The sequence below is a fragment of the Uranotaenia lowii genome, chromosome 3, assembly GCF_029784155.1.
Source record: "Uranotaenia lowii strain MFRU-FL chromosome 3, ASM2978415v1, whole genome shotgun sequence".
In the NCBI taxonomy this organism is placed as follows: Eukaryota; Metazoa; Arthropoda; class Insecta; order Diptera; family Culicidae; genus Uranotaenia; species Uranotaenia lowii.
The window spans coordinates 176,783,395-176,801,316 of record NC_073693.1 but is presented as its reverse complement, the minus strand read 5'-3'; the positions used below and the strand labels follow the sequence as shown (position 1 = coordinate 176,801,316).

At 35.3% G+C, this 17,922-nt stretch overlaps 1 protein-coding gene across 4 annotated transcripts in view; it reads right to left on the bottom strand.

Annotated features, from left to right (window-relative positions):
* Nucleotides 1-17,922, bottom strand: part of LOC129757490 (calsyntenin-1) — a 218,922-nt gene that overhangs the window by 99,716 nt on the left and 101,284 nt on the right. For all 4 annotated transcript variants that reach the window (XM_055754749.1, XM_055754752.1, XM_055754750.1 and 1 more), the window contains exon 3: nt 3,632-3,771. In XM_055754749.1, coding sequence (XP_055610724.1) covers nt 3,632-3,771 — 140 coding nt within the window. The remainder of the gene's footprint in view (nt 1-3,631; nt 3,772-17,922) is intronic.

Below are 17,922 nucleotides of genomic sequence, written 5' to 3'. Positions count from 1 at the left end.
AAGAGAAATATTTTTCCTGTTAACCACACAATGGACTAGATTTTCTGCAAAACATTTATGTACATGTTTTTGATTTGAATTGAGCAGCATTTCAAGTTCAGTGCGTAATTTTAACCCGCTTCAAGCTACTCTATCACGAAAATGGCCTTTAAATGCGCTATTAAAATTTCAAACATAAACAATTATTTGATTCATTTATTTTAAATGGTCAAATTGACATTTTACGAATTTCAAAATTATTGGATTTATTCTTTTTTTTAATTTCCAAAAAATGTTCCAAATGTGGTTTAAGGTTTTTTTTTTCAATTGATTTATTAAAATAAAAGCTAAGGCTATAAATCATTAATTTTAAATTTTTACCTTTTGTAACGATAATATTGGATGTATTGTATTGAAACGATAGTTTTCCAAAATCTGTTAAATTTTAGGATTTTTTGTTGAAATTGTTCGGTGAAATATGACTATATGCTTTGTTCTTTTACGTTGCGATTTACTATTACTTTTCAATTATTTTCAGATCTACAATAAAATATTTAAAAAAAATTAATTTAACTAATTATAAAATGAATTACAATACTGCTCGTACACTAATTTCTATTCCCCTATCTATCCGTATGGGGTCACAGAAATAGACTGATCTCGATCAGCTGTTGGCGCAGTGTTTCTTGGTGGTGGTTTTGCTGGTTTGCGTTTCACCCAGCATTCTCGAAGTTTTTATAGCAGTCCGTCGTCAGACCCCGGCAATGTTATTCAAACCGAGTGGAGTACATCTCTCAGATTTCCCCTCTTTTTGACAGATTAAAGCTTTTTTCCTCAGATTTAAGCTTTCGTCTCCTATGCTCTCAAGGCAAATAAAAGCTTAAATCTGAGGAAAAAAGCTTAAAAACGAGATTCACGACCACTTTTTTAAAAGTGTTGGTCACACGATACATAGACAAATCGTGTAACGTTGCCGGAATCTGAATCTGGCTGGAATCAGAGTGAAACGCAAACCAGCAAAACCACCACCAAGAAACACTGCGCCAACAGCTGATCGAGATCAGTATATTTCTGTGGCCTTATGCGGATAGATAGGGGAATAGAAATTAGTGTACGAGCAGTATTGTATTCATTTTATAAAGGGTGATACGGTCAAAATTAGGTCAAGGGCAAGGGAAAACGCGTGTAAATCGGTGAAATCGATTATTTATAAAATCTAATTAAATTTCTTTTTCAAGTTTAATTAGTATAAAATTCAGGAAAAATATTCAGTTAGGCTTCCGCTTTTCCAAATCCGAATTGCCGGGCTTTACGCTTAACCCCTGCCATCAGATTTTGTACAGCCACCTTGTCCACCTTCTTCGCCGCAGAAAGCCAGTTTGTCTGGAACTGCTGCTCGTCCTTAGCAGTTTTTTTGGTCTTCTTTAGATTCCACTTCACAATAGCCCAGTATTTCTCAATTGGGCGGAGCTCTGGCGTGTTGGGAGGGTTCTTGTCCTTGGGAACCACCTGCACGTTGTTGGCGGCGTACCACTCCATGGCCTTTTTACCGTAATGGCAAGATGCCAAATCCGGCCAAAACAGTACGGAACAACCGTGTTTCTTCAGGAAAGGCAGCAGACGTTTATTCAAACACTCTTTCACGTAAATTTCTTGGTTGACAGTCCCGGAAGCTATGAAAATGCTGCTTTTCAAGCCACAGGTACAGATGGCTTGCCAAGCCAGATATTTCTTCGCGAACTTAGACAGTCTCATGTGCTTAAAAATATCTGCTACCTTTCCCCTTGCTTTTGCCGTATAAAACTCCTGTCCCGGAAGCTGCTTGTAGTCGGCTTTGCTGTAGGTTTCGTCGTCCATTACCACGCAGTCAAACTTCGTCAGCATCGTCGTGTACAGCCTCCGGGATCGTGCTTTGGCCGTCGTATTTTGTTTATCATCGCGATTTAGAGTCACTACCTTCTTGTAAGTCGATAGTCCGGCTCATTTTTTGGCTCGATGCACGGTTGTAGACGATACACCCAGCTTATTTGCGGCATCTCGGAGAGAGAGGTTAGGGTTTCGCTTGAAACTACCGGCAACTCTCTTTGTCGTCTCAGCGACTTCCGGTTTTCGATTTCCCCCCGACTTCCTAGCTGTCGACAAACGTACCCCAAACACTTTAATTACATTTGTAACGGTTGATTTGGCAACTTTTAGCGATTTTGTCAGCTTTGCGTGCGAGTAGCTCGGATTTTCGCAATGCGCGAGCAAAATTTTGATACGCTGTTCTTCTTCCTTGGACGGCATTTTGACAACTGAAGAGTGAATTCCAAAATCAAAATAGGAGCAACATTCTACACACACAAACACCTTCAAAATGAGGGGTGTTCAGATTTTTTAAATGCAAAATTGAAAGAAATACGTCAAGTTGATGTTGACCAAATTTTAACCATATCACCCTTTAATTAGTTTAATTAATTTAAAAAAAAAATATTTTCGATCTGAAGATGATTAAAAAGTAATAGAAAATCGAAACGTAAAAGAACAAACCATATAGTCATTTTTTTCACCGAACAATATCAACCAAAAATCCTAAAATATAATCTAACGGTGATCGAAACACATCGAAAAAATCTGTTTAAGTTAAAGCCAAAGAATTTGCTCATACAGAACTCAAAATCCATGTACATAACATAAGCTTATGCAACCCCAGGCATTTTGAAGTTTAAAAGGGCCAATTTAACACACCCTAACACAGGCAGAATAGAAGAACCATTTTCCATTCTTAACAGAGACTACCTCAACTTGTCTCCACAAAGAAGCGAAAAATTTTAATAAGGTGGAAGCTTAACAGAAAACTCATCAGTCTGATCGTTCCCAACAAGACCTGTTTTACGGATATCAATCAGATCATCAAATAAAAGTGTCAAAGGTTGGTGTTTTTATTTCGAGGTGGAGCTGTTTGGAATCCATCCAATTCTGGCAACTCATTCTGCTTATCCTCGGCATCAAAAGTAGGACTCGGAGCATAATACCCCTAATAAAACCAAATTATGAAAAGGCTTAAAAAGTTAAATTGTTTCATTTCTCGCTTGCGGCTGGGCGTCTCCTTCTTCGTATTGTCATCTTTTTCGTCCGCGTTTGCCCCCCTTAGATGATGGGACCGAGCGAACCCGAAAAGGAGAAAGATACAAATTTGCCAGTCAGGACCGGAAATGCTTTGTGCGAGATAAAATAAATGACTGGTGTTCAACATCATCGCTATATACACAGGGACACTATTATCCGGGGGCTGTTTCCTTTCACTCCGCCTAATCAATATTTAGTCGCCCGTCAGTCCGCTTTTACTACAACTAAATTTGCCAGCTCACCCGCAGGCGTGAGTTTTACGAGGAAAAATATGACACCGACAAAAATTATGTTCTCCTGAAACCTATATCAATTTCATGATAGATGTATTCCGAGCGTATTTTGCTTTGAAAAGAGAAAAAAAAACAGTTCAAATCCACTGATTTCATCTACAAAACTAAATGGAATGATTGGGTATCTTTTAAACGTTACGGCAGCCTTCAGAAATTAAAACGTATAAACCAAAGTAGTTTCAAAATTAATTATCTTGTTTCTGTATTATATTTTGATTATTTTTTTTATAAATTGAAAAATGTCAACTCACCTGGAACGGGATTTCTTTATTTTTCTTGATTATGTGGAAGCCGCAGATTTTTGTTTCATCGACTTTAATCAGAGGCGTGATTTCAACGAATGTTTCGTTTTCTTTGATAAGCCCATGATACGATGTCTCCAGGACTCGCTCTGCAATAGAAAGATAAAAAGTAAAAAGATTAGTTACAGTATTGTAGTGTTCATATTTCACTGGGTATGAGTTTATAAATGTAGGTAGGTAGTTTATGAAAAAGTAGGTGATGGTACTTAAGAGATATAATCAAATACCTTCATTTTCAAAGAACTAAAGACAAAATTGTTTCAAGCAACGTTTTACCCAGAATAAAGTTTTTGAGAATAAACAGATGAATCTTCTTTGAGGACTGTATTTGCCCACTATATTATGGGTTGATTCATAATGAATGGCTCTTCTCTATCGTAAACGAGCATTTCGTGAAACAAATGGCTTTGGGTGATCATAAATTCCTTATTTCTTTGCCAATCTCATAGTTACCGGGTATTCCCACGTCTTTTTTCCTCCCTTTCTAAATCTTCCATCTCTTCTAATGTACATCCAGAGATCGCTGTTTCAATCAGAAATTCATGAGAACAATGATTGAGGGAATAAACCCACTTTTGGTTCATGGTGTTCTTGCCGTATCAGGGAGCATTCCGGGAACAACGATTCCAGCTATTCGTAAAAGACTTTTCTATTTGCTTTAGATGCAGCAGCACTCCAAAGGTATGAAAGAGGGAACTTTTCAACATGCGCGCCTCGGTCCGATTCTTTTGGCAAACAGCCAACCAGGTGGTGCTTCAAAATTGCGCAGCGAAACAATACAATACTAAAACCACCTTCCTAATGGGGCTCGATGATGAGTAGTTCTTTTATTGTTTACTTCGAATTTTATTTGCACTAATGTTGAATCAAAGCCTTTTCCGAATAGTGGAAAAACGAGGCACTTTATTTTTCAGAGGCAAACAAGAAAATTTCCAATGAGGATAAAACCTAAGGCATATTTTTCGTTCATTGCCGAGAAGAATTGAATGAAATTTTAAAATTTTTTTTCAATATCAGGTTTAAAAGACAATTAGAAACACAGTATTTTTTTTATCTCTCAAGTTATTTTAACGGATGTACAGCTTTAATGATTCCCGTTGGGTTCTTTTTACAAAAGGTAAACTGAATGCCTACAACTGAAAACTTTAAGGCACGTTGTGGATGGAAAGCAGAAAATTGGGACGAGGTGGAAAGCCGCTCCGGTGAGTTTCTGCAAACAAAACGGTTTTCGCACGCTTTCATCGTTTCTTTTTCTCTCGGCTCGGCATAATGTCGGAAAATCTGGGTAGAATAACAACTCTCCCGGTCCTTTCTTCCAGCTTTCAACCGCCCAGGATCCCAGGTATGGCGTCAGACCATCCTTGAAGAATACACACAAAAAAACGGGTTTGAAACCACACGGGAACGAATCGAACAAACCCGTAATCTGTGAGGCATTAATTATAATTGGAAATTTCACAAAACCATTTGGGGAATAATTTACATAAGGCATCAGCCAACCACCAGTAGACCGGCAGCAGCGCAGGGATTCTTCAATCAATAAAGATGATTATGATTAAGAGAAAGCGTAGTCGGATGCACAAAGTATAAATGCAAACAAATTAAAATTATCACGTTATTCTTTGCTCTTGAAGACGCAGCAGAATGGTTTCTTTTAGATTTTGAGCATTTCCAGAACATACATAAGGTTTTGTTAAAAAACAAATTTTTTTCGATAGTGTTGATTGGATAATATTAGTCTACTGATTAAAAAAAAATGCTTCCTGATAAGAACGAATTCCACACATATTCAAAGGTTAAGCCTCATGAGTCATGAATACTCAATAATGAAAATGTACGCTTGTATTAAAAATTAATGGATTAAAACTAAAGTTCATTATGTTATATCAAAAAACAAAATCAACAGATGCATGTACGAATGATGCAATACAAAGATGTATATAATCCTTCTGACGCGCGAAATGACTCAATGTACCGAATGAAAATGCGGAAAAATATTTAATTGCAAAAAAATTGAGCGGTCGAGCGATGGGTAACACGGAATTTTGAAGCTTCCAATTTTGGGATGTGAAATTAATATGAAAATCTATGAAAAATACGACTGTTCATCCTAAAGCAACTTAATTTTTAGCTATTAGAACCAACATCACAATACCAACAGGCCCGTGCGAAGCACAGCTCCATAAGGGGGTCGCATTAATATTTATTCGTAATTATGTTCCTTTTTCTGAACAATTCATCATTGAATGCATGTAGAGACAAAGTTCAGGTTGAAAAATAGGTCTTTTCTCAAATGATCAATGAGAAACTGATAGAAATAGAAAAAAAGGAATTAAACGTTTATTGTAAACATTAAAATAGGCACTTTAAAAAGCGTTGAAATTTAGCTTTAAAGATGCTTGTAACCATTTTTGACACTTTCCATAGATTAACTTAAAAATTATGATCGATTCGAAAAAAAAAAAATGATTTTAAAACAAGTGAAACGTTACTTTCAAATGTATATTGAAATAATGGGTCCTGATAAGGACAAAGGGTAGAAGCTGAATTTTTCTTATTAAAATTTAAAGATTAAAAAAAATCAGAATTAAAAAACAAAAATAAATAGATTTTGTTTATTGCCTCTAGTATTCAGGATAAAGAGTTTGAAAGTTACTCAATAATAACTGATTAACTAACAAACGTACATGAAGGAAAAAATCTGATTCGGAATTTAATCAAAGAAGGAAAAATATTTTGATCATGATGAAGATGAATGATCTTAAAAATAAAATTCTACAATTATAAAAATTGGAAATATATCATAGAAAAATATTTCTGACATTACTAAAGAAGGTTCGAATAAGGTTTTATTTAATTTGACTTATTTATTGGAGCCTGCAGAATGATTTGCTTTTTGCTTCTAAAAATATTAGAAATTCACTTCTTCAAAATATCGTTGAAATTCTCTTATTTGAAATGAAAAAAAAGTAAACAAATAGAAAACTTCTCTATATTTTTTTCACATAAATCAATAACTTGCGGTCTTAGGAAAAATTGACAATGAATTGAAAACTTTTATTAAAAAAATGTAATGATTTGAAGTTTTGTCAACAAACTGTCGAATTTTTTGTTAAATGAATATTACCTATTTTTAAGTTATTTGATGGTCTTGTGTAATTTATCAAAACCCTTATGAATTGAAGCATTAAGAAGAACAAGGAAAACAAAATCAAATTCAAGCTGGAATTGGTTTCTTCATGAGTATTTTATATTATACAAAAACGAAATTTTTGAACAAGTTTTATCAAAACAACCCAGAACCGTTTTCTGGAATAAAAAATATGACTTAAAACCTGCTTATGTATTTCGATGGTAAAAAATGGTTGAAATGTTTTTCTTCTTGATTTTTGTTGAGTTATTCCCTGGTTTTGACCAAATTTTCCCGGATATTGCCCGGACTTAGGATTGAAAATTTTGAAATCGATTGCCCGTGTTTTGTCAGGTTTTTAGATAAAATAGTCCAGGTTTGTCCGGCCTGGAGACGTGCGAGAAAAATTCTGGCAACCTTAGCTTAGAAGCCTTGCACCTAAGTAATGAGTACATAAATATTAAACGTTATCAGAAACACCTTCTGCATGCACGAACAATTTTTAAAAACTGCGGGCTTCATCGTCTGTTTTATCAAGTGTATTACGGAAAAAACCAGCTATTTAACAATCTGAAATCGTTTCGTAAATTTGAGCTTATTCATACACCCAAAATTCAGCCTCTATGCCAACCGTGAGAAATCAATATCTTAGTACCATTGGCATAAGAACAGAACGCGACCGGGGATGATTCGAGTCGCGTCGAATAAAAACGTTTTCACCTCCCTCTCTATCCTATCACAAGACGAAGGAGGATTGAAATAAATACCGGCCAATACCAGGCAGCCAGCGAACCATTTTCTTCAGAAGACAAAGGACTACCTTGAAAGGAGGCCAAACGCCAGGAAGCCACCGTTGAGCGTTTTTTAGTGTTTGATCGGTAGAGGAAAACGGATCAAGCTGGACAAAATAGAAAAGAATAGAATAGTGATTGATCGATGGCAGAAAGCCTATGAAAAATATCCCCACTGGTTAAGATGTCGGATTGGCGAGAGGATACAAAAATGGTGTTGTGAGTTCGATTCTACTTCTCTAAGGCACTGTTGTTTTTTTATTTTCTTGTTCCTGGGATGAATTATCCAATATACAGGATGAAAGTCTCATAAAATGTTTTTCTAGGTTCGCTTGAATGTAGTGGTCATGAATCATTTTGCTTGGGAGCTCGAGTCCCAATGCCAGCAGTGTTTAGTTTAAACATATCATCTTAGGAATAGTACTCTTTTCAGTGCATTTTCGGCACAGAGATTCGCTAAATTGGCATTGAATTTTGGCAACCTCTTCTATGGGTGTATATTCCATTACTTTATTAAAGAAAATTAGTGTTCATTTTTTTCTGTGAACACTCCTTCGACTAAAACAATTGAAGTTCTAAAAAGTTTAAGAGCTTGCCGACGTACATTTCCAGAACATACATAGTTTTTCCATAAGATTCCATAAGATCAAGGGAATAGATTTCGAATAAGATCTTTTAATAAGTCAATGGAAAAATAATGAATCTCATCGCTAGAAAGAACATAACGGATAACAGTCCTTATCAATTATTCCACATTTTAGATGGCGTCAGATCCAGGAAATTATTAACTGTACGGTGTACAAGTGCTGGGAGTCCTTTCTCAGCTTAATTTCGCAGAATAAACATTTGTCTTTCAATGGGTTTTCAATTACCCGTGAGCACACACACATGTGCTGACGTTCCCCACGTCACATCCCCCCATTATCGAAGCTGTTCGGATCAGATTATCCCCTGCAGTGCAGAGAGAGATAGAGCGAGAAGCAGGGGAAATTCATCATCGTTTTCCAATTCACATTGACAACACACAGCATTCAAGCTGGACCAAGCTGTCAAGTCCAGTTGTCCACCGTCCAATCCAATGGGGGTGGCAATGATCGAATTGGCGCTATTTCTGTGCAATCGAATGGCATGTGAGCAGCTCCAGGCCTCCGAAGGGACATGGTGGAATTTATATACGAACGAGCTGAAATGCCACGCCATCCAGGACGAATGACATATTGAATAGAGATTCCAGAGCCGTTTATTAATTGAGTGCTCTTGTTTAGAAGAAGGTCGTGTGAGTGAGAGTGAATCGCACATTCCATCCTAAGCGCCATATATGCATGGTACGACCTTGTTGTTCATTCAAAACAAGAGCCATCCAACCACCCACTTGAGGGTTGCATATTTGCCCCAGATTTCAGCCGCAGCAGTATAAAGTTTAATCAAATTGTATCCACACTGGCACCAAAAGTGTTTCCTTTACATAATTTAGAAGATTATGAGGTGAATCCTATCATGGGCACCAGTACTACACCTTCCGGATGGACCAATTGCAGTCGTTCTGTGCTCTTTCCAGTTGGTAAATCATCATTTCCAAAAAGAAATTCCAAACATTTCTCTGGTCAAAGTTGGTGAACAAACAACAGAAGACAAATGGGTTTCCAACATCAAGAGTGAATATGAAAAAGGCCGACCAAAGAAGGATTAATGATATGATTAGGAAATCTGCTCGACCAAAGGCTAGGGGTTGCAAGCCAAACTGTTTAGTTTGTTCCGTTTGACCAAATTTCGTTGATATAAACAGGGTAGTGATGAATCCAGTTTTAACAACTTTCACTTGGTGAAGTTTTTGAATGATGATTTATCATCTTGACTTTCTTGAAGAGGTTGGTATAAGAATAAAAAGAATGATATTTTGATTGTCCTTAAATTTTTAAGTTGAAATTTTTTTTCATTTCAATTCAATAAAAAACTTAGTTTCTTAACTTATCTTTCTTTCTAAAGAATGAAAGAATCAATCGAACCAAAAAAAAGGTTGAAATAACCCTGGTGGCACTCAATCTCACGTTGCCTTTTTCCGATCCACATCAGTGCTTGCTCAATACGTTTGTTTGCGTTTGCGATTGATGGCATTATGGTACCCGTTCTATAGTCTGTCGGATCGATCTTGCGAGCAAAGACCCATCAATGAGATTCCTTGGTTGTTCTCTTTCATCCCCATCGGATGTTTCCACTACATCTTCTTCGCCTCCGCCAGTGAACCAACCAACAGGAATCGGGTGCCTAGAATAATCTATGACCAAGGATTGGGAAAGCCCAACCGAAGTCTGATTAATGTCTTCATTTGTTGATTGTGATTTTCAAGGAGCTGCTGAATAGGATACGATACATTCTCATATCATAACTCTTCCTCTCCAGTGCTATAACATCTAATCATGCAAAACATAAAAGATGCTGATTGAGCACAAAATTAACCTGTTTGGGAATGCACTGATTGACAACACGTTGGAATAGAAATAGGGAGGCTGTTCGCTAAATTTCGGTGTGAATCTGTATACTGAAAACAAATGAGAACTGATTTTAATTTCAACTATGGACAAAAACCTTTAAACAATTAATTTTTATTAAAGTTATCATATGCTTGAACTCTAATAACAATTTCTGCTACTAGACAAAAGGCTGAAGACATATATCTACAAGGCTGAATTTTAATTTTTGAAGGTTCAGAAAAGATGTAACAAAATAAATTTTAGCATTTCAGCGTTTTGCGACATAATGAACAAATTATTGCAATCAAACTTAACATCATAATGTTTCTTTTTTAGTCTTAACTAGCGTCGAGATTCGTCTATATTGCTTCTTAGTACTTAATAATAATAACTTTCTGTTCACTTCTATTGATCGCCTTGTTAATAGTTGCTCTATGCTTGTTGGCTGATAGTCTTGCTAGTTTACTTTATATTGCTCAAGGAGCATATGTTGTTTATTTGTGTCTGTAAACATATCGGTCCTAAAGAGACTTGATGGCCTAAGCCATTGGCGATGTGGAATTCGTTCAACTGAGTCATGCCTGCCGAAATAATTGCGAACATGGACTTAAGGCATCAATTTCAATGCAAAATAGTCACAACTAAATTTTATGCAAAAATTTTAGGTAGGTATGAAGAAAAAAACCATTACCGATTTGAAGTGAATTTCTTGGGCCGATAATCAGAATAATGTTGTATTTTCCGATGGAGCTTGATAGACCAGACGACTAGCAGTAATATTGGTATGATTAGCAATTGAATTGGAGGTTGAAATGAGCAGGAATTCTGGCGGTGTTATATTCTTGTGCTGGTGATTTTTTGCAAATTTAGAAAAGCTTTCGCAGCGTGAACTCCAACAAAACTGTTTTGGAAAACTACCTCACAATGATGAATATGGGCCTAAATGAACCTGGAAAATCAATATTGAGACTAAATTTGGTTTTTATTGCAAGATAGTGCTGCTATCTACGACTTGAAATTGGAGAAAGTGTGGTTCACTGACATAAATCTAAGTTTTTTAATTCCAACCTGTTTTTTTTCTAATTCAAAATAAACCCAGAATGTTTGTTTCATCATTTCACGTCATTTTAATGAAGAAAGTAAGTAACTTGATAAAGAATTACAGCTCAAATATCATATACCTTAGTTCTAGAAGAGCATCTCTTAAAACCCCCTTTTAAAACCTTTGAAAACCTTTGAAATTCTAGAAAACTCTTTAAAATGCAGTTATCTATTCAAATAATTCGTAGAAGTATTATTATTCACTTTTACGCAGCAAATTTTTAGGAATATTCTTGTTTTTGTTGAAAAACATAAGTGATAGATACTATTCTTATTTCGCACCCATTTTTTCACATTTTTGGTCCTCAACGCCAATTGCTACGTCCAAAAAAGTTAACGTATGCTTGATTTATCCGTTAAACAATTCAAAACAAATTGTGGTGAACAATTTGGTGATTTCATTCATATTTTAATAAGCAAAACACATAGTGGTACTATTCTTCTTCGCTCAAAGTATATTTAGTTAAATAATAATTCCTATCTTTAAAAGTAAAATCAATATTATGAAGAATGATTGATTTTAAAGATTTTTTATGGTATTTCGTTTTCAAGGATTTAAAGTGGAAGTGAGTAGTCAATCAAACTAAGCTAAGCTAATTGAAAAGTGATGACATGAACTTTGAGGCACAATTTACCAGTTTGTTTGGATATCGTGCCTAATATTAAGCCTAACCCTTTTCTGATGGGCAAAAAATAGTCCTTTCATCTATAGATTTTACTTAATTTTAAGAATGAGGTAAGCATAAAGTCTCCTAGAATGAAGGATCTCTTGAACATAAGAAAACTATTTTTTTGATTCTTTAACTTTAAAGGGCGGCGATTTGCTTATTTTTTCTATTAAGATACGATGAAAACAAGAAAATGGAAGTAGGGTTGTTGAGTTGTTTTGAGTAATTATTTTTATTTTTGATGTTTCATATAGCTAGAACAATTCAGCACCAACATGTGAAAAGGGTATAAAAGATAAAGTAAACAAAAACCGTTTCCAGTGGATTCAAGTAGTCCAATATGAGCTCTACTTATCTCAAAAACCGTTTTTAGTTTATCAGTTTCAAATGCAATTTGAGCAATTCTTTTATCGATAAAAACATATAAAGAATGATCCTCGCACCTTTGGGTCATATAGACTAGAAAAATTCCACTTGGATTTCAATTAGCGATTTAAAAAAGGTGGCAAAATTTTCAAATGCGAAAGCAATGAACTTGGCAAAAATTTCCCTTAATTTCCTGTAAACACTAGAAAACACCCCCCACTGATGTGTTTCCGAGAAACATTAAAGTTGAGATTGAATACCGATCAATTTACAATCTGATCCGCTTCAAAAATATTCATGATATGGGAAAAAACGAAACTAAACTGTTACTCCTGCAGCCGACGACAATCTGTCCCTGTGGCGTAATGGCAAAAGATAAATTGGCTTATTATGTAAACAAACTCCACAGCATATGTATGAGAGCCAGCCAGCAAAATGGTTTCTTCAACACTCAGGTTCATTATGCGAAAACTAGAACACAATGTTTATCAACGAAGAAGACCGTCGTCCGTGTCCGTGGTGTGGTGGGCAGATGGGAAGGAAGCTAAGCGAACAAGTAGGCAAAACACCATCATCACTCTGTGACAAAAGGGCAGAATCTCCTCTATTGGAGGGGCCTGCAGGCATTAGTGTCTTATGTTGTTTTCATTCAATAATTTATGTTTAAAATCGAAAAACTCCAAAATTAATTTGTATTTGCTTCACAAACAAAACGTGTATCACTTTGTGTTTTTTTTAACATTACAAGTACATCCTTCAGTAAGTAAAATTTGAATTCTAATTAACACCAGGAAAATAATGAAAAATGAAAAATTTTAAAAGTCCACTTTTCATGCCCTAGTCTTTTTCTAGGAAGACTTTGTTAGAAAACGTTCCACAGTCAATTTCAAATGTTTAGTTTAAAAATAATTTCTTTGTTTTGTATTTGCTATAGGACAAAACTGCATACCACAATGGTTCAAAAAAAAACGAAGCAGACGGTCGTCTCGAGAATAAGAAAATGTTGCTAAAGTTCTGCCGTGGTCGACTGCAAATAGCAGAGCATACAAACCAAATGCCCCAAAATAAATAACTCGACTCTTTTGGGTATTAGCTGCTCTCCAACTAAATAAAAGAAGGTTTCTGGTGAAAATTGCATTTGCGAACTGGCCACTTAAAATGTTACGCCCTCGGTGCGAGTTTAAATAAACCAGAAGTTTCCAAGACTTCGAGTTATCCCGAGCGGAAAAGCTGGTGAAAGAACTGGTTTTTTAATACTGCTGATTGATTGATTTGAATCCTGCTATCCTTTTGCGTGAAAATCCGAATTGAAGGTAAGGAAAATTCTCTTCTCCATCTGCGGTGCTACTAGCCAAGGTCTAACCGTTTTATTGATTTTCTTAGCTCACGGTTCTGTCGGCACGGGATTACCGAGTCCGCATAGAAGTAGAAGAGCCATGTTTGGTTTATTTACAAACCACCATCCATTGCCAAGATTATGTGGTATGGTCGCCTTGATCCACGGGTGTGGATAAATGTGGAATATAGGGGTTGTTACCATTTTCGGGAGAAATATAAACGACTGCCTTTTTTGGCTTCCTGCGGCAGGCAAGTCGTGGTGGTGCGTAAAGGGTGGTTGAATAACTGGTTGAATTACCCTCCAATATAAAATAGCTTGCCACCTTAATGCAGTCAGTCGATTCTTCGCATACTTAGTAGGTATATAAACTAAGCTGCCAGAACCTTAAACACAACCGAACAAATTTTCTCTAGTTTCCTGAACCCCAAACCGAATACATACCAGATACTTTATCCAATCTATGACTCTGCGGAGAAACACGGACACGATGTATTAGAGCAGTTCAACGTAAATAAAACTGAGTTACTAAGAGAAGCTGTTGACAAAAACATAAGACGGTTTTATCAAATTCTAGCGTAGAAAGATCTAGTTTGGGATCGGTGCATCAGACTTAACGTATTATCAAAATGCTTCGATAAAGCTCTAGTTAAAAAGATTTCACGAAAACATGAAATTTAAAAAATTTAAAATAAAATTGAGAATTCTAGCGTAACATTTCATAAGAGCGAAACTCGCAGTTAGCTCGAAACGAGAAAAACGCGTTTGAAATCATCTAATCATCTAATCTAATCATATTTAAAAAATTGACCACTTTTTGTTCAACAAAATTAAAAAATGTGCATTATATTCACTTATTGTTCGTTGGTTATCAAGAACTTTAACATTTTTCACTAAATTCCAGAAATTTTCAAGTGTCGCCTTTTTTTTTTGTTTTCAATTCCAGTTACGCTTGCAAGTTTCGCCCAATTGATCGGACGTTTTTGTTTTGGTTTTGAAGTTCCGCCCATTTGGTCCTACATGCGAAAACTAATTAGGCCGTTTTGTCACACACAGTCAACACATTTACGCCTATTGGCCGTACACGAATAGAAAAAACCCCATTTTGAATAGGCGTAACTTCATGTTCCAACGGAAATGCATCAACATGAAGTTTCGCCCAATTGAATTTTATCAAATTTTTGAAAGTTTTAAGTGATTTTAAGATGAAACCACATTTATTAGTTAAAGTGCAACCACGTACATCCGGAATGACCGTTAAATTGATTTGTTTACATTTGGCAGTTTCGCCCTTTTGAAATGTTACGCTAGAATTATCCACTTGACAGTAAGAAGCAGTAGTTATACCGTTGAAATTTTTTAAACCCTTCAAAGCACAGTGTTCGTTTAAAACTACACTAATCAAAATCCAAATACCTCGGGAACGCGAGGATATTTTTGAGATAGGTATGTCTTCACAAAAATCCTTCTAGGGATGAAAAGATATTTATCCATACTATTTTTATAATGATATTTTCCAGTATGCGTAAGATATCAAAAAATTTATGCAAAAAATGGCAAAATTATCACAATCGTATTAAATAAATTATTTTGTGTCATTCGAAATTAAATGATAATATTTCACTGAATCAATAATAGCTATTCATATTTAAAAAAATTCATGCATAAAGTAAAAATACAAAAGCTGAACCTATCCAATGATTAATAAATACTAACACGCACGTAAAGCCCATTGAATACGATTTTGGTAAAGGGATTTGCTGAACCAATGTGGAATAAATCAATTCAAATTTAAGGACGAGTGTAATCTAATGTAGTATGCGATGAAGATCTGTTTTCAGAAAGCCGTTAACTCTAAACACAGAAACTAACTTCTCAAACACAAAGCTAAATCTACATTTCTTGTGATGTCAAAATTTTTAGTTATTTCCAAGTTCTACTGGCTATCGACCAAAAAACATGTTGCATCCCGAATGCAAAAACAAGAAAATCCCGAGCATAAATATTTCAATCACTAAACTAATAATCCTTGTTATAAATCCTGTTAATCCCCGCTGGAGATAGTGCTCTTCTATGCCTTGGAGAGAACAAAAGTTTAAGCACTAGCGAGCAATTTTTATGCAAATTGTGAACTTATGAAAACTGACTCGAGGGGAGATAAAGATGCACCTAAGTGACATCAACTCGCCGGCAACAACCCTTTTTTTTTCTCGTTCGGTGCCGTTGCAATATTGCTCGCCATCAACATCATCTCCGGTGTCGTCGTTTTTTTTTATTCCGTGAAAAGGATGCTGTTAAATATGATAAATGAGAAAACCCGTATTCGAACGGAACTTCGTCTCACTAGAGGTATCAGCGAAGTTTTATGAGGATATTAGGGACGGAATATACTTAACATTGAAAAAAAAAGTCCACTAGAGATAGTGTAGTGGGAAAATATTTTCAATATGTAGCTAAAAAGTTAAAATAAAACAAACTTTATTGAAGGTGTACGCATATAATTAATATCAGCCTTACATAAAACTTTATTTTTCTTGAAGTAATAAGAATTCTCGGGGATCTTTGTAAGCTCTTTTAGACCTTTTTTGTAAAAATGCGATCCATACTCCTTCGAACTAAAGTTAGTAGTTTTTTAACACTAAAATAAACGACCGAAAATCTCAAAAGGCCTATTTTTAATGTTACCAAGAAAAAATGCGATTGTGCTGTGCGGAAATTTTGATTGATCGTTGTGATTGTCAGAGGAGACTACAAGGATTATTAATAATCTGAGTGTTCAATTTACATTACGGACTTAAATCACTTATTTATAACCGATCTGGACTGAATTTTATGATTATCAAAATACATACCTACTTGTAATGTGAATAAATTGAGATTGAGATTCTACATATATGTGTGAGTAGCTAAAAAACATTGTCAGAACGTTCACGCAGATTTCGATTCGCTCCTAAAATTGCTTCTAACTGTTAAATGTTATGAAATTACTTTTGTCACAACCTGCGGAGTAAAGTACCTTCCCTAGCATATACCTTGTTTCTTGCCGTTGTATAGGTTCAGGGTTTTAATTAATCACAGCAATCGGTCACATTTTTTAATCACAAATCTGTTAGGAAGCATCAGTGCAGGTCGAAAAGCCTATAGCGTGTAGGTAAAATTACAATATTAACCTAATTTCTATTAACGTTACTTCATTTGTAAACTGATGTAAAATGTAGATAGCTAGAGACAGTGCCAGAAACTCTAAACAGTATTTGTATAACTTCGAAAATAAACCAGTAGGTAATTAAAAGAGCTACAAATTTCAATTAGAATCTAACCTACAATTTCCAACAGCTCACGTATTTAGGGACGTTATTGGAATCATAGTAATGAGATAGATGTAAGTCACTTGTTTCAATTGCTACCTAAAAACCTATAAAACCATCAAAAAACAAGTTGTGAAAATAACTTAGACTAATAAGGCGGGTTTCAACTTTCCTTAAAGACACTTTTAACGCCGCCGCCCCGTCACAAACGACAAAATTGCTTTAGAATAAAGGCAGTTAAAAAATCGGAAAATAACTTCTATCTCTGTTAGTCCCTCGTGCAACAACTTTATTGGATGAAATTATAATTGTTGCATATTAGGCCGGAAAAAATCTGAAATCCTTCTTTTGTCATTTTGAGTTTAAGCGGGTTGGATAGTAAAAAATAATCCAAATTTCAGATAAATTGGAACCACTGGGACCAAACTATGCATTTAACAATTTTCAAGTACAGTGCAAATAAAAGTAAGTAGATATCACGAAAACAGAAAAGCCTCGAAACATTATTAATTTATGTTTTATTATTTTCAGAAAATAGCAACACAAATTTTCGGGAAAAAAACGAAAAAGCCGATGGTTTTTTCAAGTCAAATCTTTGATTCGAACCCATCGATAAGTGAATCAAAAATGCCTTTTTCCCATTCGCAAATAAATAAATAATCCTTTTCATTAACTTTCCTTTGCGGGTCAGGGTCTACATATATAACCCGAACTGTATACTTTCTCAGAGCGATATCTCAGAAACGGTTAAAGCTAAATACATGAAATTTCCTGACTTTTCCTAAAATAAGAAGCTTTACAATTTTTCCTTTTTAGATTTATAAATAAGGTTACCCGAATCACTCGGCAAAAAAAAAACAATTAGCCGGTTAGTGTGTATTAGACTGGCCCAAATTTGTATGGGATGATTATTTCAACATTCTTTTCAACGCGGCACCCCCTAGGTCATAGGTCGGCAACCTGCGGCTCGCGAGCCGCATGCGGCTCTTTTGATGTAAAGCTGCGGCTCTTTAGCTCACTGCGCTAATACTATATATATTTTTGAATAAAATATTTAAAAAATCGTGCT